Source organism: Gallinula chloropus (genome assembly GCF_964237585.1).
Source record: "Gallinula chloropus genome assembly, chromosome: 8".
Classification (NCBI taxonomy): Eukaryota; Metazoa; Chordata; class Aves; order Gruiformes; family Rallidae; genus Gallinula; species Gallinula chloropus.
This window is the reverse complement of record NC_140093.1, coordinates 5,035,390-5,060,494: the sequence shown is the minus strand read 5'-3', so window position 1 is coordinate 5,060,494 and position 25,105 is coordinate 5,035,390. Positions and strand designations below refer to the sequence as shown.

At 48.1% G+C, this 25,105-nt stretch overlaps 1 protein-coding gene across 1 annotated transcript in view; it reads left to right on the top strand.

The window, feature by feature from the left end:
- Positions 1–25,105, top strand: part of VPS8 (VPS8 subunit of CORVET complex) — a gene marked incomplete at its 5' end in the record, with an annotated part of 72,364 nt that overhangs the window by 36,978 nt on the left and 10,281 nt on the right. The window contains 17 exons of the mRNA XM_084267719.1: positions 158–229; positions 1,400–1,519; positions 2,450–2,506; positions 2,910–2,992; positions 4,321–4,405; positions 5,890–5,988; positions 7,468–7,557; positions 8,523–8,569; positions 11,433–11,574; positions 12,255–12,344; positions 12,755–12,797; positions 13,938–14,041; positions 14,353–14,431; positions 15,496–15,578; positions 21,288–21,368; positions 22,616–22,785; positions 23,411–23,579. Coding sequence (XP_084123845.1) covers positions 158–229; positions 1,400–1,519; positions 2,450–2,506; positions 2,910–2,992; positions 4,321–4,405; positions 5,890–5,988; positions 7,468–7,557; positions 8,523–8,569; positions 11,433–11,574; positions 12,255–12,344; positions 12,755–12,797; positions 13,938–14,041; positions 14,353–14,431; positions 15,496–15,578; positions 21,288–21,368; positions 22,616–22,785; positions 23,411–23,579 — 1,614 coding nt within the window. The remainder of the gene's footprint in view (positions 1–157; positions 230–1,399; positions 1,520–2,449; positions 2,507–2,909; positions 2,993–4,320; positions 4,406–5,889; positions 5,989–7,467; positions 7,558–8,522; positions 8,570–11,432; positions 11,575–12,254; positions 12,345–12,754; positions 12,798–13,937; positions 14,042–14,352; positions 14,432–15,495; positions 15,579–21,287; positions 21,369–22,615; positions 22,786–23,410; positions 23,580–25,105) is intronic.

The window sequence follows — 25,105 nt, the reverse complement described above, 5'->3', positions numbered from 1 at the left end:
GCTACAAGAGGGCAAACTGTGGTTTGGAATCTTTTGCCTGCTCTGATGCATGGAAGGGGCTTAAAAGCATTGTCAGTGTTGCAATGTGGCTGCTGCTCTGTGATAGGTTGTGTGTGTGGAGAACGCCGTTCTTCTCATGGTGTTTTGCCTTGTGCAGACGTTTGAAGACTTTAAGAATGACAAGCAAGCTGTGGAATATCAGCAGAGAATCGTGGACATCCTTCTGAAAGTAAGTGTGCCTAAAAATCCACCTCAGTGATTACACTCGCTGCCCTCAGGAACAGTTCTGCCCCAGCTTTTCTACAGGCACCTTTCAGGGACTGGAAGGCTGCTATAAGGTCCCCCTGGAGCCTTCTCTTCTCCAGGCTGAACCAGCCCAACTCTCTCAGCCTGGCTTCACAGGAGAGGTGCTCCAGCCCTTGGATCATTTTTGTGGTCTCTGGCCCCATTCCACAGGTCCATGTCCTTCTTGTGCTGAGGGCTCCAGAGCTGGACACAGCACTGCAGGTGAGGTCTCCCCAGAGCAGAGGGGGATAATCCCCTCTCTTGATCTGCTGGCTGCACTTTCCTCCCAACCAAAACAGCCTGCTCTGAGATGGACTCTCTCCTTCACTTTCTCTTAGTGTTTGGGATTTTTTAGAAGCATGAGACACCAAGTCTGGCTTTTAGATGCTTGACAGGTGACAATCACTTCTCAGGTTTCAAATCCCTTTTGTAGTTACTTTAGATACTCCTTTTTTCCATAACACCAAGTAAAGCCACAAGTTTCTCAAAATCTTCACAAACTAACAGCTAATTTAATGTGAGAAGAGAAACTTTTCCCCAAACCTTATGGTCACTTCTTAGTCATTTGCTTGCTGCTTCTGCATATGCTGCTGAAGTGGCAAGTGCTGGGGCTTGAAGTCAAATGTGTTTTGTTGGCTTTTCTTCCCCTTCCTATAACTCTTAATTTTATTGTTTATCTTTGGGACGTGTCTCTGAAATGTAACCTCTCAGAAGCTCTGTTATGCATCCAGTGCTTGGCACAGACTACAGAGGTGGAGGTAAATGTGGGTTTGGAGCCCCATCACACCCAAAAATCAGATACCTGCAACAGTACTTCCCTTGAGTTTACAGCAGAGAGGTCGAGTCTCTCCAGCTTTGGGACAGAGGGGATTTAGCAAGGGCACGTCCACTGCCTGCATCTTCAGGTGACACAGTTACATCCATGGAAGGTGCCTTATCTTTTGGCCTTCAGGCTGGACTAGCACCAGGAGGCTGCGTAGGAGTCTGGGGCGGCAGGAGGCACGATGACTGACAGGGATTTCTTGGTGCAGTGTCTTGGTGGCTTCACTGCAGGAAGCTGCAGGCTCAATCCCTCAGGGGTTTATTTTCTCCTTTTCTTCCTAATGCTTCCCAGGTCATGGTGGAGAACTCTGACTTCACCCCATCGCAGGTCGGCTGCCTCTTCACCTTCCTTGCCCGTCAGCTCGCCAAGCCCAACAACACATTGTTTGTGAACAGGACGCTTTTTGACCAGGTGAGTATTCCCTGAGGGGGACACAAAGTCTCAAATGGAGTGCAGTGCTGCAGAAGGTGGGGCTGGTGCTGTGGACTGAAGCTGTTCTGGAAGGACTGGTGCGTTATGAAACAAGTGGCATCTTGCTGGGACTTTGTGGGTTCGGAGAAGCAGAGTAGGAGAGGAGAGACCCCAGAGGCACAGTAAGCTCCGTATTTCAGTGTCCCTGCTGGAAGTGTGTGAGGCAGGAAACTGAGCTGTTTGCCTTTAAGCCCCAGTGAGCACTTTGGTGGCGTCACTCCTTACGTGTATGAAATGCCAAGATGGAGAGGTAAAGGAAAGGATGGCAACTAAGGCAACACTAGTGGACATACAGAGCTCTTATATTAGGCATAGATTTTGGTCTGCATAGCCACTGTCCTTCTCTGCTGTTTGAAACAGGCTGGTACGCAGCAACACGTGCATAAGGCTCACACAGGTTAAGCTGAGATCCCAGCTTGAGTCCCAGAAATTCCTGGGGCTGCAGTGGGGGCTTCAGTGGCCACAACAGTTGCGCTCTGATACAATGGGTATGGGAATGCTGATGAAAACAGGTTATAGAATGTATGTTCTGTGTCATAACTTAGGACCCACAGACTTCTTTGGCTGTGTATGGGTTTGGATTAAGCACCGTGATCAGGTGGGATTTCCTGGGTTTCTGGGAGAGATGGCACGGTCCGGGAGCGGAGTCGAAAGGGTCAGCGTAGCGGTGCCCATGGTTTGGTGTGGGGCCCAAGGCAGCATCACAGGTTTCTCTGGGTTCCCCAAAGTTTGGTTCCAGAGCCTGGTTGCAGGATCATGGGTCCCTCCCTGGAGTCCTTCAGCAGTTCTTGGTTGCTCTGGTGTTCTGAAGTGTCCTTAGCTGTAGGATCAAGTAGCCTGACTCCTGCTAATCTCTGCGTCCTTGCGCAGGTCCTTGAGTTTCTGTGCAGTCCGGATGATGACTCCCGCCATTCAGAGAGGCAACAGGTAACGGCCTTCAGGGAACAACACTTCTCTAAGTGCTGGCTATGACCAGGCTGCAGAGCAAAGTTGAGCTGTGTCAGGAAGATTTGCTGACTGCAGGCCATGTGCTGAAACAGTCGGTGTAGGAATGGTGCCCAGCACAGAAGAACTGGGCAGTGCTGTACATGGGAGTGCAGGACAATCCTTCCGCAGCGTTGCCTGCAGGGGAGGGTGGAGAGCAGTTAAAACAGAGGCATGGATAAGCATATGACCTTCAGAGTTAATGGGCAATCTGTTTAAAAAATACCTGTAAAATAAGCCCTGCCTTATTTACAAAGTGTAATGGAGCGGGAACAGTGTACTTCGGAATGGTGCTGGTTGTCCAGCCACTACTGTCATATCAATAACTGCCCTTCAATGTCCACAGGTCCTTTTAGAGCTGCTCCAGGCAGGAGGGATAGTGCAGTTTGAAGAGAACCGCCTTATCCAAATGGCAGAGAAAGCAGAATTGTGAGTTGCTATGGGCAGTGCACAAACACTGCCCTTCCCTCTCCTTCCATGTTTCTTGTTCCGTGTGTTTCTCACAGCGGTGTGTGCGATTCTCTTCCCTACGTGTCCGCGTAAGCGTCCTTTTAACATGTTCCCATTTCACCCCAGTCTTTGTCTCCTCCCCACGGGATGTCCTTACAGAAGGCATTGTTAGGGTGAGAGGGGGTAGAGCTGTGGGAACCCTTCAGCATGGAACCCCGTGGGCCTTGATGAGTCCTGGCATGTCCTAGCGTGGAGCCCAGGCTTTGTTCAAAGGTACGGTGGAATATTCGAATGCTCGATTACTGACAGATGGAGATGACTTGCTGGGGTGAGGCCCACAGGTGGGTTTTAAAGCACGAAGGGGTCTGAAGCCACCCCCACGGTACTCATTTTAGAATTGAGTAGGAGAGACAAACACAGTGTCTGGAAAGGCTAAAAATTTCCACCGTCTCCTTTAGATGCTTTGTAGAGAGCCTATAATGCCTGAATGAAGCCAGCCAGGGTGGGTGTCTTCATCCTTCAGTGTGGATGGTGTGTGCAGTCATCCACCATCCTACAAAGGCCCAAAGGGGTAGGAGTGCAGCAGTGGGATATGCCATGCCTGCTCCCCGTGTTCTGGGAGGAGATACTCAACCAAAGGTTCCAGATGCAAGAAATGGTTTGGTTCCATTTTAAATCCTTGTTTTAGATTGATTGACTGTGAGAACTACTGGCTCAGCCACTTCCGTCAGAGCTAAAAGACCAATAGTACAGTGTTATTTAGCAGGCTTTCCACTTGCTTTGCTTCAGTTGCACCTGTTTTTACCTAAAGTCTCAAAATGTGTAAGGGGCTTACTAAAATCTGAAGGTAGGAGGCTGTCTCTGACACCTTGTGGAGTCCTGTTCAGCACATGTCTTCAGTTTGGTGCTGCTGATTGCCTTTGTGTAGAGCTGAGTGTCTTATAACAATAAGGAACGTGGTCTGTGACCAGCACAACCTGTGAAACCCCATTTCTTTAAGGATTTTTGTCCTCAGTCCCTTACCTCTCACCTTAGAAAAGCTTGTTTTCTCAGTTCTGTATGAGAGCTCCCCAAAATAGGGAGGTTGATAGGCTGGCTGGCCTGCAGCTGATACCAACGGGCGTATGCGACCTAGAGGTACCCAGCCTGCGTGCTGGAAACCTTGACACAAGATACCCCCAAATACTTTCTGTGAAGCACAGTGTTTTCTTTTGAGTGCCTCTGAGCTGTGCTGGATCTGAGGTGCTGCCTTTCTTCTGGCTTGGCAGGGTGTGTTTCTCCTAACACAGAGTGTGTGTTTCTTTCAGCTACCAGATCTGTGAGTTCATGTACGAACGGGAGCTCCGCTACGACAAGATAATCGGCTGTTACCTGCGTGATCCCATGAGGAAGGTGAGTGAATCTGGTGCTTCTGGCCTCTCCTCTTTGTAGCAGCACAACAAACAGGTACAACAGCCCCGTTCTTCTTTCTTAGAGTGTACTCATTTACAGCTGAGTTTGCTTGGTTCTAGTCAGGGGGGTCTGTGTGTGTGTTGGCCAAACTACAAGAAGGACGTTGAGATGCTGGAGCATGAGAAGGGTGATGAAGCTGGTGAAGGGTTTGGACCACAAGTCCTGTGAGGAGCAGCTGAGGGAGCTGAGGCTTTTTAGGCTTAAGAAAAGGAGGCTGAGGGGAGACCTTATTGCGCTCTGCAGCTACCTGCAAGGAGGGTGTAGAGAGATGGGGTGGGTCTCTCATTGAAGGTAGCAATTGATAGGACAGGCAGGAATGGTTTCAAATTGCCCCAGGGGAGATTCAGGTCAGATATCAGGAAGAATTTCTGTACTGAAAGGGGAGTCAAGCACTGGCACAGGCTGCCCAGAGAGGTGGTGGAGTCACCATCCCTGGAGGGGTTTAAAAGGTGTGTAGATGTGTTTGGGGACATGGTCTAGATGTGGGCTGGGCAGGGTGAGGCTGTGGTTGGACTCACTGATCTTAAAGGTCTCTTCCAACCCAGGAAATTCTGTGATTTGGAGAGCGGTTCACTTTTTTTTAAAGCTTTTCAGGGGTCTTAATTTTTTCAAGTTTAAACAATGCTAATACCTAAAACCTGAGTGTGAGGGGGTATTTATTGTGGATGTTGCTAACTGCAATACTTGTTTCTGCCATCAGTCCTCACTTTTCTCCCCCTGGATCGAGTGTCTCTGCCCTTACTATCTATCTCTCTGCAATTACCTTCTGCACATGCAGAATTTGTGCATCTGTCACAGTTTTTGAGCTATATTCCCTTCCATACCACCAGCAGAAGTTGGGAGGAGAGTCTGGCAAATCAGATCTCGCCAGTCTCATCAGTTTGATCTCCCTATAAATCCACTATGCTGAAAGCTGTGTGGGTGAAGGAGTCAGAAGAGATAGGTTGTGATAGGGATATGGCAAAAAAAATAGGGTACAGAAGAACATGTGAACTGAGGACAGTGCAGGAGAACCTGGGGGGAGGCTAATGTCAAAGAGGGGTTCAGGAATGTGCTGGGAAAGGCCCTACACCTGGTAGAATGTTCTTTCCTCTGCCTCTGCCCATAGAGCAGTTTCCGGTGCTTTTTCCCCTATGAGCAAGGGGGAGACGTATCTAATAGTGGAAGAATGATTCTCCCTGACCTCGGTGCTTAACACATTTAGCATCAATTCTGTTCCTCTTGGCTTTTTTTTCCTGGCAGTTCTTCAGGAACTATTTAGGGACGTACAATCTTGCCTGCAGATAATGTTTCCTGACTTGAGAAGAGAAGACTGGCCCTGAGGTCATGCTAAGACTGTTTGAAAAGCTCTCCCTTACCAAGACTGAACACAGCTAGCAGTGCTGCAGAACTCACTACCCCACTGATGGTTTTATGCCTTACAGGAAGAAGTGTTCAACTACATCCACAATATCCTGTCCATGCCTGGTTACAGCGCTGAAGAAAAGCAGTCAGTGTGGCAGAAGGCTTTGGAACATATAGAGGTACAGTATGTCCTAACCCTGTGGTACCTCAGGTACCTGTGATTCTTGTTGGATCTGCCTAGGGCTGTTCTTTAAGCAGAAACACTTTGAATCCCCACCATTTGGGAAGTTGGCTTGAAGGTTTAGGTCTCATACATTAACGTAGGTGTGTCTCTTAGATTCACACCCTTCTCCTTGGTTTCAAGCAGTGCTCTCTGGATAATGGGACCTTAGTGGGGAAGATAGCTAGTGGGGGCTGTGCAGCAGGCAAGACTTTCACCTCCTGAGTGTGCAGCAGCAAGTTCAGGACACAGACATCGCTGACCTGGTCTGTGGTGTCCTATTCCTTGTCTTACAATGGCAGTAGTAGTCAATGTTGGTACCCTGGCACTTCTAACCTGTGGGAAGATGGATGGGGTCATGACTTCTACTGTAAGACGCAGACTGCTCCCAGACTTCTCTAGCTAGTAATTTTTCCCAGTTCCTTCAGTATGTCTTTGCTTCAGGGCATGGAGATGCATCAGAAGTAATTGTACAGTCAGAAGACATGGGGAATCCATAACATTTCTAGTTCCTACAAGGTGGTGTCAGTTCCCTCTGGGGTGATCTGAAGATAAGCCAGGAAAAATATCTCTGTAAAACAAGTGATCCTGTGCTTGCCTTGACTGCTTGGCATAACATGGCCCCAGAAGTCTGTGTCGTGTGAGGTGGACAGAAGATACCAGGTACATTTGAAAGATCCAGACTACTTGAGGTCTCTGCTTGCAAGTAGCGTGTGACTGCTGAGGAATCAGACTGAGAGGGGAACGTGATCGGAGAGAGAACAGAAGTGTGGTGAATCCAGCCTTGGGACTTTGTTCCAGCTGAGATGGAGTTAATTTTCTTCATAGCAGCTAGCACGTTACCCTCGTGTTCTGGGGTGCATAAACTCCTGTGACACAACACCTTTCAGATCAGGGTTGACAGGACACAAACCCATAGGTGTCTTAAAGGATTTTTCTTCTTCTATTCCAGTAAGGAACTAATTCAGGGTGTTTTCAGGTCTGGACAGGCCTCAGTCGCAAGAAACCTCTGGTTGGGTACAGTTCAAACCAGTTAAGTACGATTTCTATATGACTGAGACATTCCCCAGGGCTAAGTGGGGGCTTGGTTTCCCCTCTACTACTGGCTACTAGTTGGCACTAGCTGCTCTTGTTTAGGGAGCTAAAAGGTGGCTGTCAGAAAGCCTAATGCAGTCGTCTCCTCACCCAAGGCCTAGGGTGCGTTCTTGGCGTGAAGAGTTTCGCACTCTTGTGAGGGCTGTTGTGTTGTAAAATCACTGACTTTCCAAAATGCCTTTCTACAAACTACCCCCACCTTTTGTGGGATGGAATTCCTTATATTACAGCATTCATCCAGGCAAAGATGTGGTTATAGTCCAGATGTACTTGGTGATACCTCACCGTTAGGCTGCCTGTGGGATGGAAGGTGATTCTCTGTGTTGTGTCTCCCTATTCAAAGGAGTTGCTGTCACTGAGCCCATATAAAGCAGCCGACTTGGTGGCCATTCACTTTGGTGAGAAGATAGAGAGCATCATTGCCAACCTGCAGGTAACATGTCAAACTTCATGGTGTTGTTACTTCTTTGCAGTCTGGCTGCTGTCCTTGCACGAAGGACAAACGAAAAGCTGTCATGGTGTCATAAGTTGAAGTAGTTTGATGGTTACTCAGCTGGAGGAATTGCTGCACTTTGGTTAGTTGGGTTGTTTGTAGAGTTCTGGCCATAAAAATGAGTGGTCTGAGGTGCTGGTCGCATCACTTGGTAATGCTGCTGTGGTTTAACCCCAACCAACAAACACCTGAGCAGCACGCAGCTGCCTCTTGCTCCCCCTTGCTGCCAGTGCAAAGGAGAGGAGAATTGGAACCAGAGATGTAAAACTCTTGGGCCAAGATACAGTTTCATAGGGCAGCAAAGGAAGATAAAATGCTGCTGCTACTTAATGACAAAAGAATACCCAAAAGAGTAACACACAACACAGTTGCTCACCACCTGTTGACTTGTGCCAAGTCCTGAGCAGTGATTGTGCTTCCCCCAAGTTTATATATGGTATGGGACATCCCTTGGGGCAGTTGGGGTCAGCTGTCCTAGACATCTCCCCTCCCAGCTTTTAGTTTGCCTCCAGCCTTCTCACTGGTGGAATGGGAAGCTGAAAAGTCCTTGACTTGGCAAATGTCACTTTGCAACAACCAAAACATTGGTGTGTTATCAACACCGGTCTCATCCCAAACCCAAAATGCAGCACTGTGCCTGCTTCTAGAAGGATGTTAATTGTGCCAGCTGAGAGCAGGGCAAGGTGGTTTGCAGTCTGCAGGCTGTGACTTGAGCTCAGGGATCATGCAGAGCTGTTGTCACCAAGCCCGTGCTGAGTTATTTATGTGAGGCAAATGCCTAAACCAAACTTCTTCAGCAGGCACCAGCCATGAGCAGGATTTTCTTCAGTGGATGAAATTTAGGAATCGCTGGTTCATAGCCTGTTATTTAAAACAGTAATACTCCCTCTCCTCCTGTTGTGCAGGACCAGTTTTTACTTTTCCAGTTTCTGAGGAGTCTTCTGGATCCGAGGTACGTAAGACAATAAGACCATTTGCAAACTACAGCTTGAAAACACAGGTTGAAACAAATTCCTTTGAAACCATGTATGGACACACAGCCTGCAGCCAAGTTTGGGGCTGGGAAAAGGTGACTTGCTCTTCAAACTGTGCAAAGTCAAGAAGGGTAACAGAGACGTTACTGTCCTGGGGATATCCTTTAGCAGAGCCCGTGTCAGCTTCCTAACTGGGAAGTGCTGTGGGTTCCCATACAAGCAGTGTGCTGCCTGCCACACCAGTGGGAGTTTGGGCATTGCTGGAACAGCTTTTTGAGAAGGCTGTGAAATGGTCACCCTGTGACCACATCAGCCCTTTCTCTTCACAGAAATGGCAGCTTCTGCTCTCACACCCCCCCACCCAGTGATTACTTGGCCAAGGTGCCTGAGTTTAATATAAATAGAACAGTGGTTTGGTCTATTGGCATTTTTAATTTCTCTCTTATTCCGGAATTCCTACTGTATTTCACTGCAAACTTCTCTTTAACTGCTTGCTTGCTCCATCTGCTCCCACTCTGAGCACTGAGTGTTCTCTTTCTGTTGAATCCGTTTCAAGCGCTGCAGTACCTTGGGTTTCTTTATTCACCCTGTAAGGTGCTTGGAGATGCACAGCTCCAGTTGCCTTAGAGCTGCCCTTAGTGCAGTTTAAGGCAAGATCTGGTTTGGTCAGTTAGCTACAAATTACTCATGCTTGAGGGGGAGGAAGAGGTGGTAACACCTCAGTTCAAGTGTTCGGTGTGCTTGGGGAACCAGAACCTGGAATTAAGAATGATTTGTTTGTTGTTTATAGGATGTGAATTAACAGTAACAACGATGGGTTTTGTTCTTTCCTGAGTTTTAGGTGGAAGGTGTGAACTTCCACGCCTGGGTTGTTTCTTAGAAGTCAACATAAAATCACGTTGTGCCAAGAGAATGTCTTGCCTGGGCTTTATAGGAGATTTAGTTAATAAATGATTTTTTTAAAGTGGGAAAGTTAAGCAGAAGGGGTACCCTGCTGGATGCTAAGTAGGACTTTGTGCTGTGCTATCGCTTGCAGCATGTGAGACCCAATGAAGGCAGTAATTAACCTGGGTTGTAATCTTATGCACAGAGTGGCTTCTGTAATCTCTAATTTAGCTGCACCATAATTAGAGCTAACTACACCCATTTCTCCTGTGTTTATCTCCTAATCAAAAGCAACATGTGTGCAAACCAGTGATAGGAAGCAGCTCTCTGTATCTGCTCTTTGGAAAGATCCCTGCATTTCCCTCAGCGAGGTGTGCTGGGGCGTGTGGCTCATTTTCAGTGCTGTGAAGCTGTCTGCTTCCCAGGCCTGTGGGAATCACAGAACCATAGAACAATCTGGGTTGGAAGGGACCACAAGGATCACAGACTTCCAACCCCCCCCCTACCACAGGCAGGGCCACCAACCTCCAGGCATGATCTAGACAAGATTGCCCAGGGCCCCATCCAACCCAAGAAAGGAGCTGAGCTGTATCCCAAGGGAGAATTGGTGCTGTGCACGGTCTCATCTGCAGCTGCACCTGCATTTTGTTTTGTACATATGCACGTAAAGCAGTGATGAGATTCTTCTGAAAACATCTGTCTCCCTTCAGTCGTTCAGAGTGCCAGCCTGCACTTTTTGAGCAGAATTCTTATTGAAATAAAGGCTCTTACAGCAGCAAATGAGCTTTTAATGTCTCAAATACGAATGATTGCTTGAGCGTACGAGGACAAGACTCATCGTGCTAGTATAACTATCCTAGTTGGTGGAATTGCATTAGGGATTAATTTGGCCCATTTAATTTAGCTAGAGATTTATTTTCAAGGAGGGGGAAGGGAGGAGGAAACAGGGTTAACAGAAATTGCCGGGGGGAAATTAAAACCCAGTGTCCGTATGTCTGTGTCTTCTCCACAGCCACAGGGAACAGACAGCACAGTCTGCACTGCTCAGCTCGTTCCTCATGGCTTTTTTCCCCTGGAAAAAAAAAGGTCCTGCAGTGGAGTGTGTCCGTCTGCAGCGTGTGCCCCGTATCGTCCCAATGCAGTGTGCTGGGTCTGTAAACACATTAATGGGTACCCAGACTTATGGGTTCTGTTACAGTGGCTCCTCTCGCTAGCTGCCCATGACACTGGCATGTGACAGGTTTTGTGGGATACCAGTGATCATCTTCCCTTTAAGGAAAGAGCCTGTGAAGCATGGCAGGGGAGATCTTTGTCTGGTTGTTCTGAAGGTGAATGGAATCACACTGAGCTGAGCAGGACCTGCAAGTCTCAGGCTATTGATTAGGTTTTAACTTGATTGAAATCCAGCTTTCTTTCCATTCTCTGTCTGTACACTGGGATCAGTATCTGTGTGAGGCTTTAATTTCTGGGCAAATACCATTTGTAACCAAATGACTGATATTGCAGTCACAGGAAGGGGCTTTTAGCTTGCTAGGGGCATGGCATTCTTCTGGCATTCCTTGGGTATGCAGAGAACGTCTGTGGGGTAAACAGGCCACCAGCACCTAGAAAGGCTTAGAGACCTTAGGGTTTTGTTAAAGAAATTAGGTTAATTCTCTGTACCCCTTTGCCTGAGACTGCTGAACAGGTGCCTGCACAGGAATCTTCATGGGGTGTCTTGACAGTCAAACTTATAGCAAAGCATCTGTGAAATATGTCTCAGAACAGATGAAATGCCTAACAGACCTCCAGCACCAGGAACCACTGGATAGAGCATAATTTTTCTATAACACCAGATTATTTTTTTACTTCTGTATTAAGGATAAAAGACAATGCACAACTACATGAGAAACTTCTTTCCAGACAAACTTCTGGGCTAGAATTTAACTCGAGCCTCCTGTGCCTCTTTCATTGCAGAGAAGGCATTAATCAAGACCTGATTCACTTACCGCCCTGCATCACTGAGCAGTTCATTGAACTGCTGTGTCAGTACAGCCCAGACCAGGTTTTGGAGACTCTTAAAGTTCTGGAATACTGCAGGCTGGAAGAAACCATCCAGGTAGGAAAGATAACATAACAGGGGCTAAGGGGGAGGCATTAAAATCAGCTCTGACCCTTTTAAAGTACTGTGAAAGTCCTTTAGCATAGGCTGTGGACTCTGATCCATTTCTAACTCTATTTGTGCCCTCCTGGAGCTGCTCAGCTGCCCTCCTGCAGCAGGGTTAGCTGTGTTTAACATACCATTCCTGGGTTTACTCTCAGGGTTGATGAGAAAAGAGCCCTCAGGGCTCTGAAGCTATGGAGCAACTGCAGACTAGAGACTGGCTGTGTGAGCAGTGAGGAATACGTTGAAGGGGTATGAAGTCATGGGCCTGGGATTTAGGAAAGCAACGCTGCCAGGATTTGGCTGGTGCTGGGAGAAGTGACTGTTGCTTCTGGAGATTTTAACAATTATCCTTGATGGGGATATAGAGATCTAATAAATAAACTGTAAAGCTTTGGAGCTGGGGGTGGCAATAGTGCCAGTTGAGAAATAACTGTGGCGTAGCTGGTGCTGGAGGGGAAGTGGAAGAGCCGCACAGCCTGGGTGATGTGCCTGCGAACACAAGGAGACACAATTCCTTCTGACCATCTGGTTGTTGTTGTCATGTGGAGTAAACAAACACTGGCAGATAATTCTTCAGACAGACATTTACCTTCTCCCCCCGCCCCCCCCTCCCCTTTTTCCTTTTAACTTAGATAACCCAGAAACATCAGCTCCATGAAGCTTCTTCCTATTTACTGGAGAAGAAAGGAGACATCCATGGTGCCTTTTTGGTTATGCTTGAGGTACAGTACACTGAAATCCCGTGTGTGGCACTTTGGCCACACCAGCATGTCATGCCCTGCCACCAGCACGATGGCCTGCAGTGTAAGGTTTCATACCATCACTGCTTCTCCATTTCTTTCTCACTAGAATCCACGGAAGCATTTACCGTCTGTCACACACACTGAGTTGTCTGCAGGCTCAGCAGATCAGTGTCTTTAACCACCCAGTAGATAATAGATACTGAAATTTGTTTTTCTTAAGCTAAAGTCATCTCTCTGCTCCTGTTTTCCTTCCCATATTTGGCAAGACATTTATGCCAGTCTAGTCCCGTGGGGAGGGAGCGGAGGGTGAGCCTCTGTACTGGTACCTTATCAAAACACTTCCGTTGAGGTTCTGCAGGTTTACTGTTCCCAGTTCTCTCTCGTTTCAGCGGCTGCAGAGCAAGTTGCTGATGCTTACGCAGGATGATGAAAGTAAGAGTTACCAAGTTCCTATTAAAGAGAGACACACCCCAAAACATGAGTGCATGTGCCTGTGCGCATCAGATCTGCTTGCAGGGATTCTACCTATTGTGGTGCTGTTCCTCTGATGCTTCCTTACTCTGATCTCTAGAGTATGAGTATCCAGAACGTGGTGGATTTGCGTGTGCTGCCCTGGCAGCTCTCTTATTCCTGACTGGTACTCCCACTGGCTTGCTCTATTTGTTACTTAATGATGCCTCACAAAGCTGGAATCCAAACTCAATAGCCTTGGTGACTAGGAAGCAGGAATCCTTTATTGCAGTGCTGGGCACACAGGGCATCGCTCCTTCTAATGTGTGCTCCCATTAAAGCTAAATTTCTCATATTGGTATAGATTAACTGTATATATTCATTATAATTTCTAAGAAAAGGCAGGGTTATGAAAACTATTTCTAAGTCATTTACATTCACTCCTCCCAGGTAGAGCATGCTCAGTGACACTTAGGGAGTCTTCCAGTGGTCTTCAGGGATGAAGGCTGGATGTCTTCCTCGCTCTCAGCGCATGCTCTTTGTTTCTTCTTCATGGTTACCTGCTCTCAAAACCCACAAACTAGTTAGGAACCCCTTTTTGCTGAAATCAGGATATACTCTGACTCTTAATTAGTCATTGGTCTCATTATTTATGACTCCCCTGTCTTCACTTTCTTCAGTTGCAAGGCTGTTGCACTGTTATGGTGAAGTTTTGTAGCTGCTTTCATGAAACAGCTCATATGATGACAGCTAAATTCTACTAAAATCCAAAACTAATTATTCTTAAAACCATGAAAATTCTTGTATTAAAGATATATTAATTGTCTCTTAAGCTACACCTACATCAACCTATTCAGCATGATTACATTTCATTGAATCATTGTGTCCTAAACAGCAGCCAAGCTGATCTTTATTTGATTACATGAAATGTTTTATATGCCCAATACATCACACTGTTAGGAAAGGTGCAAACATCAGGATGTGTCTGTTACAGTGAAGTCGCTCGCTGCCATGGGCAGGTTTTAGAACAGCGGTGTGAGTTTATCTGGCAGGGTGATTGGGAGTTAACATATCTAATGGGGTTTGTAATTGTGATTTGTTTCTTTTACCACAAATTCTTAGGCTCAGCCCAACTCCCCTTGCTGGAAGACATTGAAGACACCTTAATGAAGACGATTGCCCTTTGCCGGAGGAATTCCCACAGTTTAGACCAGCAACAGCGGGAGGTGAGGTGGCAGGAAAAACCCCATGAGTCACTAAAATCATCAAAGGCCTCTGCATCTCCTGGAACTTTCACTTCACGTGCTACTTCCTTTCCCTGTCTCTTAAATACATTCTTCTCTGGAGAGACTCAAGACCTGTCTGGACACAGACCTGTACACCTGTCCTAGGGACCCTGCTTTGACAGAGGGTTGGACCCAATGAACTCTGGAGGTCCCTTCCAACCCCCTCTGTGACTCTCTGATTGATTGGTCATGGTTTGCTTTTAGTGTTGCCATATTCTCACTGTGTTTTTCCTTGTGTCTGATTCTTTCAGGCCCTCTGGTTTCCCCTGCTGGAAGCCATGATGTCCCCACAGAAATTGTTTGGTTCTTCCCAGGGTCAATATTCCAAATGTAAGTATCTTGGCCTTTGTGACCCCAAATATTTATCCATGTGCATGTGCTGTCTCTCCTGCTCTACTGAATGAATAGAAGGAAAGCAGCTTTGATGCTGATTGCTGAAACTTTCTGCTCCTGCGGTGTATCTGAGCTGCGGTGGCTGTGGGACTGAGCTCAGCTTGGGTGTTTGCTAGGCTCAGCTCTTGGTCAGATACTTCTTCTTAGTCCTGAGTGGAAGAGGGACTCTGCTAGCAAGCTGTTTCCACTGAGGATGGTTTCTGTGTAAAAGCCAAGGTGCACAGCATGTACAAAGGCTTTCTAGGTTGTAAGCAGGTTATGGTCTGCTCTTGGGGAACCTCTGGCATATGCTGTGGTCTTCCATGCCTAGCTTTCTTGTGTGCTCATCCTTGTACTTCTCTGTTGAATGCAAAACCAGGAGAACTCCAGTTCTGGTGCCCCAAGTCTGGTGAGGTTGTCAGCAGCCCACCATGGCAAGCCTGCCATTGTAGGCTTAATACTAGTTAAAAAGTTTTTGATCTCTGGAGGTCCCTTCCAACCCCTACAGTTCTGTGACTCTCCAAGATAGGGGTTTAGATACTGTGGCCTTGGACCAAAAGACATTATTCTGTCTTCATTCCAGCCCAGTGCCCTAGATATTATCTGTTTGTGGGAGCTAGTGCCTGCAGGGAAGCAGCCATCTGAAGTGATACTAGAAATGGTGAGAGGATGCCATGCTTGGATCCTGCATAACTCTTCTGTTTTCACTCCTGGCTAATTATCCTCACAAAGAAGCTGAGTTGCTGGGTCCATGCATGTCTCCATACTGGCCCCAACTGGGAATTGGGGATTGAGGACCAAGTTTCATGTGAAAGTTAATGCCATGAAGTTTTAGAGTCTGCAGGACTCAAACACAGCCAAAGCATCCAGACTGGTTCTTGGTGATGGTAGGAGAAGTGCATGACGCTGCTGCAAAATTAGGTCTCAGAATGCTTTGGGCAGGGTGTGGGAGGGGACGGAGGGGCATGGCCATAGCAAAAACATCTCAATACACTTGGTGGCTTTTCTGCTTGATGTTTCAGCTTTGAAGAGCCTAACCATGCAGGTGCTGAACAACATGGCTGCGTTTATCGCTCTTCCTTCGATACTGCAGCGGATTCTACAGGTAAGTTTCTAAAGAGATGCAGCTTCACCTGAGCTGTGATCTTCAGGTATTGGGAAGAGTCAAACACATTCCTGCAGTGGTAGCAATGTCCATGTCCTTAAATAAGACGCAATTAGCAAATCGCCTGGTTCAAAGCCAAAACAGCGTGGTTACTTTGAACTGAAGGCTTATAGTTTTAGGGGCAAAGGCACCATGAATTTCTTAGAACTTGGAACTGAGTTTGTTGAAAGCCATTTAGCACCATTTAGCGAAGGCTCAGTGGTGGAAACGCTAAAGCAAAGGCTTTGGAAAAAGAGATCAGGATGGGGCCGTCTTGATTGCTGGCACAACGTGTTATTTTGGAGATTGTAGAATCACAGACTGGTCTGGGTTGGAAGGGACCCCAAGGATCACAGAGCTCCAACCTCCCTGCCACAGGCAGGGCCACCAACCTCCAGGCCTGGAGCTACACAAGGTTGCCCAGGGCTCCATTCAACCTGGCCTTGAAGACCCCCAGAGACGGGGTATCCACCACCTCTCTGGACAGATGTTTGCTAGTGAGCTGCAGAGGTCTCGTGGAAGGGCTGATGTCAAAGCAGGACCTTGGGCTGAGCAATCCCAAGCAGATCTGCTTGGTTTGTCTGCAGAAGAGAGGAAAGGTGAGGTTGGGAGTTAATAGCAGACCTTGGGAAATGCAGAAGATGAATCAGAGGAATTGTCTGTGTTGTGGAGTGGAATGATTGAAGGGCTGAGAAAGCGCTGAATTGCTCTTCAGGGTTTCTATTCCTGGGGAGAGAAGGAAAATGTAGAAAAGGGCTTATAGGTGAACACCCACCTCCAGCTAAGTCTGATCTTCATATTAGGCACAATCCTGGGATTTTGGAAAGAAAAAATCATAATTAAAGACAGTGAAAAATGTTGTAAAAGAGCAGATAGAAAGTGTGATCAAACGAAACATGGTTTTACCAAAGGAAGGTGTTGAGCAAACTTAATGCCTCTTCAATAACTTATTCCCTCTAGTTTTAACTAGGGCATTAGCTGGAAGTTTTGTGTTGGGGTTTGTTTGATGTTTAATGTAGGCAGGAAAAGATACAGAAGCTGTGAATGATGGGGGGGGTGGAGCTGGCAAGGAGGCTTTCCTGCCTTGTGCTGTGAAGTACCAGCATGAGGCAAGAGGCAAACCAGTGCCCAGTGAAGGTAGCACAGCTGGGAGGTGTTTCCATGTGAAGAAAGTTCCTGTTCTCCCTGGGAAGAACAGGAATTCTTGTTTGCAGCCTTCAGATAGTTCATCCCCTTTCTGTTCTTACAGACTCTTTTAGCAGCAATAGAAACACTTTCTCAAGAGGCTGGTGGTCCTGTCCTGGAGGCAGCGCTGAGTGAGATGTGTTTGTCTGTTGTGCAGGGAGGTGCTTGGTGCGATGGCACTAGAGGATAACGGGATGCTGCCGGTGCATCTGGCAAAGTACTGTTACTGGGGACAGGCATGGGTAAGGTCTTATTTAATGCAGCACATCCAGCTGTGGTCGCTGGGTTTGGAGGCAGGAGGAAATTGCTCCTGCTAGTTCAGTTTCCTGGGTCAGCCTTACAAATTGAACCTGACAGTAAGAGATGTTAGAAGGCTGATGGTTTTGTGCAGGTGGAGGAAGAAACAGGGAGAGGTGGTGACTTCCCAAAAAGCATTTGGAGAGGAGGACTGAAGTGCAGGTACAGAATGTTCCTATCAGAACTTCATGAAGTTGGAGCGGTAACTGGTACCTTGTAGCTCAGGACCAGGCATAGGGAAGGTGGGTGGTGCAAAACTCATTAGGAGATCCTGTGGAAGGAAAGGTGGTGTGTCTATTTACTGAATCTCTAATTAAATTGACTTTACCTCTTAACACTCATCCTTTTATAGGTTTTGTTCACTCACGCTTACGTATTTGCAAACACTGAAGGTGTGTGGGAACCAGCAATCGGACCAGGATCACTTGTTGGTTGTAGAGAGGGCATCAGCCCGGTGCTGCATCTCTGGGGTTCCTCTGATGATGACAGCTTAGGTCTGGACAGCTTAGTTAAGTCTTCTAGAAGCAGCTGGCTGCTACAAGGTGGATTTTTGCCTCTGAATCTGGCTTAAGCTTCCGTAAATGGTCAGCCAGATTGCTGCTCATTGTTCTCCCTTGTTTGAAACACTTGTCTGCAGTCTGCTCTCATGTTGGGCTCACAGGAAAGTGGCACATGATGTTCTGCAAACCCCAAAACCTCCTTGTGTCAGGAGATGGGGGGGTCTTCCCCATAACCCCTCTGCCCTGGGCTCTTAGCAGTCTGCTGCCTTCAGTGCTTGACAACCCCTCCTCTTTGCAGCTGGGAACAGCATCCTTTGTTCCTGAGACCAACTGTTCATTTACCATTCTGTTCTTGTGCTTAAAAGCACACGTTGCCATTCATACTGCCTTCATACCAGCCCTTATTTCTGGGTGTGTGGGATTGCACTGCGCTGGGTCCCTTTCCTGGTGTGTCTGTAGCAGTGTTGCACTAGGCTGTTGCACCAGGGCTTGCACTGGGTGCCTGCAGGAGGTTCTCCTCGGGCTGTGTTTCTGGTGCACGTCATGGCTCACAGCGGCTTTGAATCCAGCTGGGAATGTGATGTTGGGAATGGTGATGAGTTCTTACCACATGGCTGTGTTTGGGTGCCCAGCTCACACGGCCAGGGTCCTGAACCCTTGCCATGAGGAAAGAAACTCACGTGCCACCAGAACTGTGACAAGAAGAAAATTCTTCAAGCAGCAATTCCAGGCCCTGGAGAATAAAGAGCCTTTCCCAAGCCCCCCAAAATATTTCTGTGAAACCCAGAAGTGTAAGTGGTGCTTGTTGCCTGAAGTGACCTCAAAATCTGTTCCACGGAGGGTTGTGGAGTGTAGAGGTGCTGGAGCTACAGGTAGAACAGCTGCTCAGGAATAAACTGGGGGGATTTTTTTGTACAGTGGATGACGTTAATAAACTGAGGTAGATTATCTTGCCTTTTCCAAAAAGGAATTAAGAGTATTCCAATTTCAGTGGGCTGGTTTTCTTCTTTTGGGCTTTACTGTTTATAGATGATACTTGGGCTCCAGGCACCTGCTTACTGCAGCCTATTGATTTACTGTCACATAGCTGGAGCCTTGTGCAATAAAGATTCACATATTCCTAGTCCCACTCAACCTTAATAACGTTGCACAGTTACTTATTAAATAGGAAGCCTGAAATAAACGTCTTAGGAGAGATACTAGAGGAATCCTCTTGAGCATTAAGAAAAACTCCATGTCATTAAGGATGTGAATGCTCTCTGAAGAGGGCTGAAAGGTTGAGTGTTAATTCCCTTACAAAGCTGTAATCCTTCATGAATGGTTTCTGAGTAGATGCAGCTGATGCCTCCTACAAAATGGAGAACCAGAGGTGCCAGAAATTTAAAATCTACCTGTAAGGGGCAAGGAAGGAAGGAATCTCAAAGGTTTGTTACAGAATGGAAGCAGAAAGATCCAAAAAACCCTTTGCTTGATTTTTTTTTTTTTTTTTTCCCTGTCCCAGCTTAGGGCCCTGCCTGGTTTTGGTGGGGTGTTTGTTTTTGTTTGGTTGGGTTTTTGGGAGGGTGGGGGAGGGCAGGGTTTGGGTGGTTTTTTCCTCTCTGCAGTTGTGGCAGTCAACGCTGGGATGAGCTTTATGCACAATAGCTGCTCTGTGCCCTTGCAGATGGGATATGCTGTGAGGGACTGCATTCCCTGAGTACCCAGCGCATCTCCTGGCACCATTCTGAGAGCGCTGCTAGCAAAGGAGGATTGTGCTATTTCCTGGAGCCTGGAAGGACTTGGAAATGAGGAGATGGAGCTGGCTGAAGGGCTGCAGGAGCACCTCTGGCTCGTGTCTGGGTACCCTCCAGCTTTCCCTGATCTGTTTGCTGGTGGCAGCACTGGGCAGAGAGTTTGGCTTTGGCTTAACCACGCTGAGTCCTGCTGTGTCCCCAGGGAAATAGCAGCCTGGGAACAGTATCTGGGATCTGTTCCTGGCTTGGTGCAGTTCAGACAGGGTGGCAGTTTGGTATCTGGAGCACGCATAAATTCCTACCTGAGACACATCTTACAAGGTGGGATTAACAAAGCGTGTTCCTCCATCAAAGTGACCCCACAGAGTGTCTGTAAATTTTGTGGGGCTGAGACCAGCAAGTGGGAAGACTGTGTCATAGGAAAGCTGCATTGTAACTGGCTGTCTTCGCTGGCTGCGGGCAGGGAATGTGCCTGAGCCCCACTGCTTGCCCTTCCCTGCCAGGCTCTGCACAAAGCTTTGCAAGAGTGTGTGGCTCCTCTTTGGAGAAAGTCTCTTCTCTCCCTACCTGCCATGCTTTTATAGGTCATTAAGCCTGATGTGAGAATCACCAAGCCATTGAACGATGGCCCTCAGGCTCATGTTCCTCTTCTGCAAAGCTCTGTAGGTGGTTCTTCTATTCCCCTGTCTATATCCACTTTTCCTCCTCCATCTCTCTCAATCTAGGAAACAAGTTCCTCTGAAAGTTTCTACTTGCAGCTTGGGAAGTTTGTGTTGCTGTGTGAGTGTTGGCATCTGTAGTTTGTTGGTGTTTCCGTGGCCATGCACTTGAATGCTTCAGAAGAGTCTCTGGCAGGTACTGAAGTAACTTGCTGTATGTTATGGATCACGTACGTGCTGCATTGGAAGCCCTGAGCTTCCCATTGCCCTCCATAATTCATGTGGTGACTCAGGGTAGTGTACTTTCTGTGCTGTTGCTTTTAAATAATGCACGCAGAAAGCAAACTTGGTGGTGTCTGAGACTGTTCTGTTTGCTTGTGGAAGAATAGCTTCTGCAGCCCAGCAAGCTCTTCTGTCTATTCCCCATCGACAGCTGGGTTTGCCTCAGGAGAGATTACTCAGTGCTGGTTTTATTTAGGCTGGAACGTTGGCGTATCTGCCCGTCACGTTTCCTCTGAAGGCTGTTGTTCAGAAACTGCCCAGCTGGGTTCTCTAGCCGTTTTGGAGATCTCTCTGGGTATCTTCCTAAGCTTGCCCCCAGAACAGGGAGATGCACCCTGGACCAGGGGTCCCATCCTGCACTGACCTTTGCTTCCAAGGGTGCCAGGGTGGCCGTGGGGGAGAAGGGGCTGTTCAGCCTGTGGCAGGCTTTAGGAAGGTGTTTGAGATGCCCCAGGTCAATGACTTGTACCACAGCCCTTATGCTGCTGGGACACAGAAATGCAGCTGCCCAGGCACATGGAAGTTATCTGGGCTGAGAGACCAGGATTGCCCAGCATTCCTCTTCCAGCCTGCAGCTGAGGGGCGTTGAAGAGTACGGGGGGAGCTGTGGGTGCACAGAGGTATAGGCCTGAGTTACCCTCTGGCCCAGGAGCTGGCTGAGCCGCAAACATCTGGAGCAGCCAGTGCCAAGCTGATGCCTCCTGTGATGCCCAGGACTTCCTGTTTTCTCCAGTACTCCTCAGCCTTTGCATCTGTCTCCTGAATGAAGCTTCCAAGGTTGCATCTGACGTCTTTTGACCCAAGGACAGTAACTCATATCGATGTCGTTATCTGCTCAGTTTTGCTATTTACCAATTTTCCTATCAGTACTTGGGGTTATTCCACTCTCCTTGTTCACATACAGCATCTTTACATCCAGAGTCACGACCTCTGTTTGCAGTGCCAGTATGGGAGGGAACAGTCACGATGGTGAAACCCTCTGATTCAGATACAGCTTTGCATTTCTTTATACAGGATCCAGTTTATGGAAAAGGGAAACTGGGAGAAATTCAAGGACTTGTCCTGGGAATGCTGGATACTTTTAACTACGAACAAGTAAGTGGCATGTGTTTCTGTTGGGCCCACTGCTGCACAGAGGGATCACTTGTAGCTCGCTGGCCTATGAGTCTTACTTGACTCAGCAAGGCAGAGTAAGGGGTCATGCCTGTGGTTTATAGCGTAGGGGCAGGGGGAATGAGTTTGCATTGCTTGCAGACAGGTGGCATGTGGAGGCACTGGCAGGTACATGTGAGCACCTCAGGAGTTTGGGCTTTATGGTAAATGGACTGGAAGGACAAACACCTGCTTTTTCTCCAGCTTGTCCTGCAGCTGGGGATTGGGAGGCACAAACCCAACACGTGTTGTGTCTCCTCACATGGTTTTAAAGAGCAGCTTCTTAAATTAGGGGGTTTTGCCGCTTCCAAACAGCAATGCTGCACTCCCTTTGTCACCTGAGGAGATTCTACTTTTTATCTCACTCCTGCCTTTCTCTGCCCAGCCTCAAAGCCCAGGCAGTCTCTGAACCTCAGTGCTTTTCTACAACTCCTTTTCTTCACGACAGAATGTGTAGTCTCCCTCCAAAGTTGCCTTCCCTTTGTTCTGCCTACCTGTGGTATGGTGCTACCATTCCAGCTCCGCTGTGGCAGCATCCTATTTGAAAATGAAAGGGGAAAAGGCTTTTCTGCAGAGGGCTGAATGCACAGAGCCCTTCTCCCTGCCTGGTTCCTTGGGAAGGGGTTGCTCTGAGCAGCGCAGGTCCTTGTCTCATTGTCCAGTAGCCTTCTGGTGTAGGCCAAAAGGCTGCAGAGCACACACTGGTGGCTCACATCTGGCCTGGTGCATGCTCTGCAGCCCTTTGTGTGTTACCACTGCAGGTTTTTTTTGGTCTGTTAATCGTGACACTACGTTTGGGTGTTGTTTTTTATCAGCATGTTTCTCTTAAAAAGGAGGGTGGAAGCAGCAGCTTACTGAAATGGGGGGGGGGGGTGGATGAGGAGGGTCTGGTATGGAGTAGGACAGAATGAACCCACCCTGCCTCTCTTTAATGCTCTCTGACAAAAATCAATGCAGCGCTGATCTATTTAAGAGCAAAAAGGCGTCGCCTCCATTAGCATGGGATAAAAGGGTAAGTGTTTTGAGGGCAGCAGCTAGAAAACACGTGAAGAGAAGCAATTTTGGTTGGGTTGGTTTTGCTCTAAGTAATCTGCTAAGCTGCTTGTTGTGAAGAATTGATCAGCGTGGAGTTCCTGCAGTCTGGAGATGCCAAAGTGACCTAGTTATTCTGTGTATTGTCTTCTGCACAGACCCTTTTGGAGACAACCACGAATCTTTTAAACCATGATCTCCACTGGTCCCTGTGTAACCTAAGAGCTTCTGTCACTAGAGGACTTACCCCCAAGCAGGACTACTGTTGCATTTGCCTACAGCAGTACAAGAGGTGGCAAGAAACAGCTGATGAAATCATCATTTTCAGGTAAAATTGAGGGTCATGGCTGCAATCGTGTTAGCAGTTTGGAAAGAAAAACAAAGGAAGAGCTGCTGGTCTTTGATTTACAGAGTAATGATGTGTATTATTCCTGTGAGCTTGTGTCCCCACTCCTCCACTCTGTCAACAGGCTGGCTCATCAGGCCCCCCAGAGCCAGCCGCCTTTCCATGCAGCCACATCTGCCTCAGCTCAGACTGTTGTATGGTTCTGGGAGCTCTTTGGTAAGCTGGCAGCTTATCTGCCACCTCTCCCAGCAACGCAGCTTGTGCAGTTGCAGCACCCTGGCTTGCTTTGCCTGCCTGCATTTGCACGTCTCAGCTCTGTCGCAGTCCTGCCTACGTACTCTGGTATCTCTGGTTTTCCTGGGGCTGTAAAACAAGGCCAGACGTTGTTGCCTTAGTGTTGTGGTCAGTAACTGCATCAGCAAACGGGCATCGTCGTGCTGCTAGCTCTGCAAGACATGCAGGAGGCTGGGTGCAAGCGGAGGGCTACGTGCTGCTGATATGCATTTACTTGCTTTACCCCTGGCCAGAGGTTTCCCCTCCAAAGCGCGGAGCTGTCAGGATGCGTTACCCCGCTTCCCGGCACCGAGCAGAACTCTTCTCTTCACAGCTGCGGCCACCTGTACCATTCGCTGTGTCTGCTGAGTAAAGAGTGTGGGACGGTGACCAAAGGCCTGATGAGGTGGATGTGCTATAAATGTAACTCAAGCAACAAGGGAGGAAAGCTGAGCGAGAACTTCTCAGAGCTAAAGAAAGGAAGTGGAGCGTCCTTGGCACAGGTAAGGTTTGTGAGCCAGTTTCTCTTCAAGCAAACACCAAGCTGCCCTTACAGGCGGCTCTGCTTGGGTCTCATGTTGGTCTTTGCTTCCAGGTGAGCCCCCGATTGGTTGCTCTCAAATAGCATTGGTGGTTAACTGGTCATGTATTGTTCTGGTGGGGGTATACAGAGCCGTGTGGGGAACGGGAATGTGGCCGTGCAGAAGGTTTGGGAGCCGCTAGCCAGCGTGAGGGGAAGCTGTGTGTTGCAGCTGATTGCGTCCTAGATGGATCCACCACTTAACTTGTAAGAGCTTGGGATGGGCCACTGGGGACAGCTCCTCCCAAACTATTTTTAGGTGTGTTTCTTATGAAACTTTCATTAAACGCTGCCATGTTCCTTGTGGCTGGACCACGGAGCCTCTGTTCTGCCTTCCAAACTGACAACCTGGCTCTGGGTAGAAGATCTGGAATTGTTTCAACTTGCTAAGTGCTCGCACAAGGCTTAAAATGTTGCCCTGCAAACACCACTGATGGGCTGGGTTTGGGTGAAAAGAACTGATAATTGGTTTGTGTTTGCTGTCAGTATTGGTGTGTGGCAAGTTCCACAGGCCCCAGTCTCCATAGATGTGCTTCTGACTCTTCCTGGGCACAGCACTGGAGATTGTAAGCAAAACCAAAAAGCAGGTAGCTTATTGGGGTGTCTTTTACAGATATTGTGCCAGTGTGGGGGGCTGAACCCCACTGCCCCAGGCTCCAGGGAAGGCGATCATTGCTCAGGCTTTGCTCCAGAATGCTTCCCAGTGCTTCGTGCACAGCAAACGCAAAGCAACGTTCTCCTGCAAACAAAGGGATTTGGTCTCAGAGTATGTTTTCATGGGAGTAGTTTAGTTTTCCTCTAGCAGATTATTTCAATTCCTGCCAAACCCACTCCGATCAAAGGCAGCTAACAGCATTAGTCAGCGTCCGTCAGCTGCTGTATTAACCAGAGAAAAAGCTTCCTGCTTGAAGGGAGGCTTGGGGAAACTAATCTCTGCGGGAAGTTATGGAGCAGAACACAATCTCTGCCGTCACATCATGTTGGTTTCTCACACGGTGACAGAAAGAAAAGCTTTCCCTGGAGACTGTAAATCGGCTGTGGTCCTAACAGTCTACTTCGGAGTGCTTGTCACTGGGTGTGCCGTGCTGCTGCTGTGGGAGGCAGGCACTGGCTCTCAGGTTGGGTTGCCCTGTGTTTTACCCTCTCTGCTTCTGCTCTGACACATGCAGATGGGAGCAATGGGCCAGGTGTCACTTGAAAAGCGAAAGGGGAAAGGAAGCGCTGGCACAACGGACATCACTTAAGTGCTTGGCATTTTGTAGCCATGCTTTATGGCTTGGTTATCCCTGGGCTTCTCATGAGCTAGTGACTCAGAGAACCCCCGTGTCTCCCCTTTAATTCCAGTCTGGACATGCCCAGTAGCAGAATGAAGCGGAAGATGCTCCAGATGAGATGGGAATGATCAGGGCAGGGAGGGAGAAGGTGCTTCCCTTGATTTAACCGATCCAT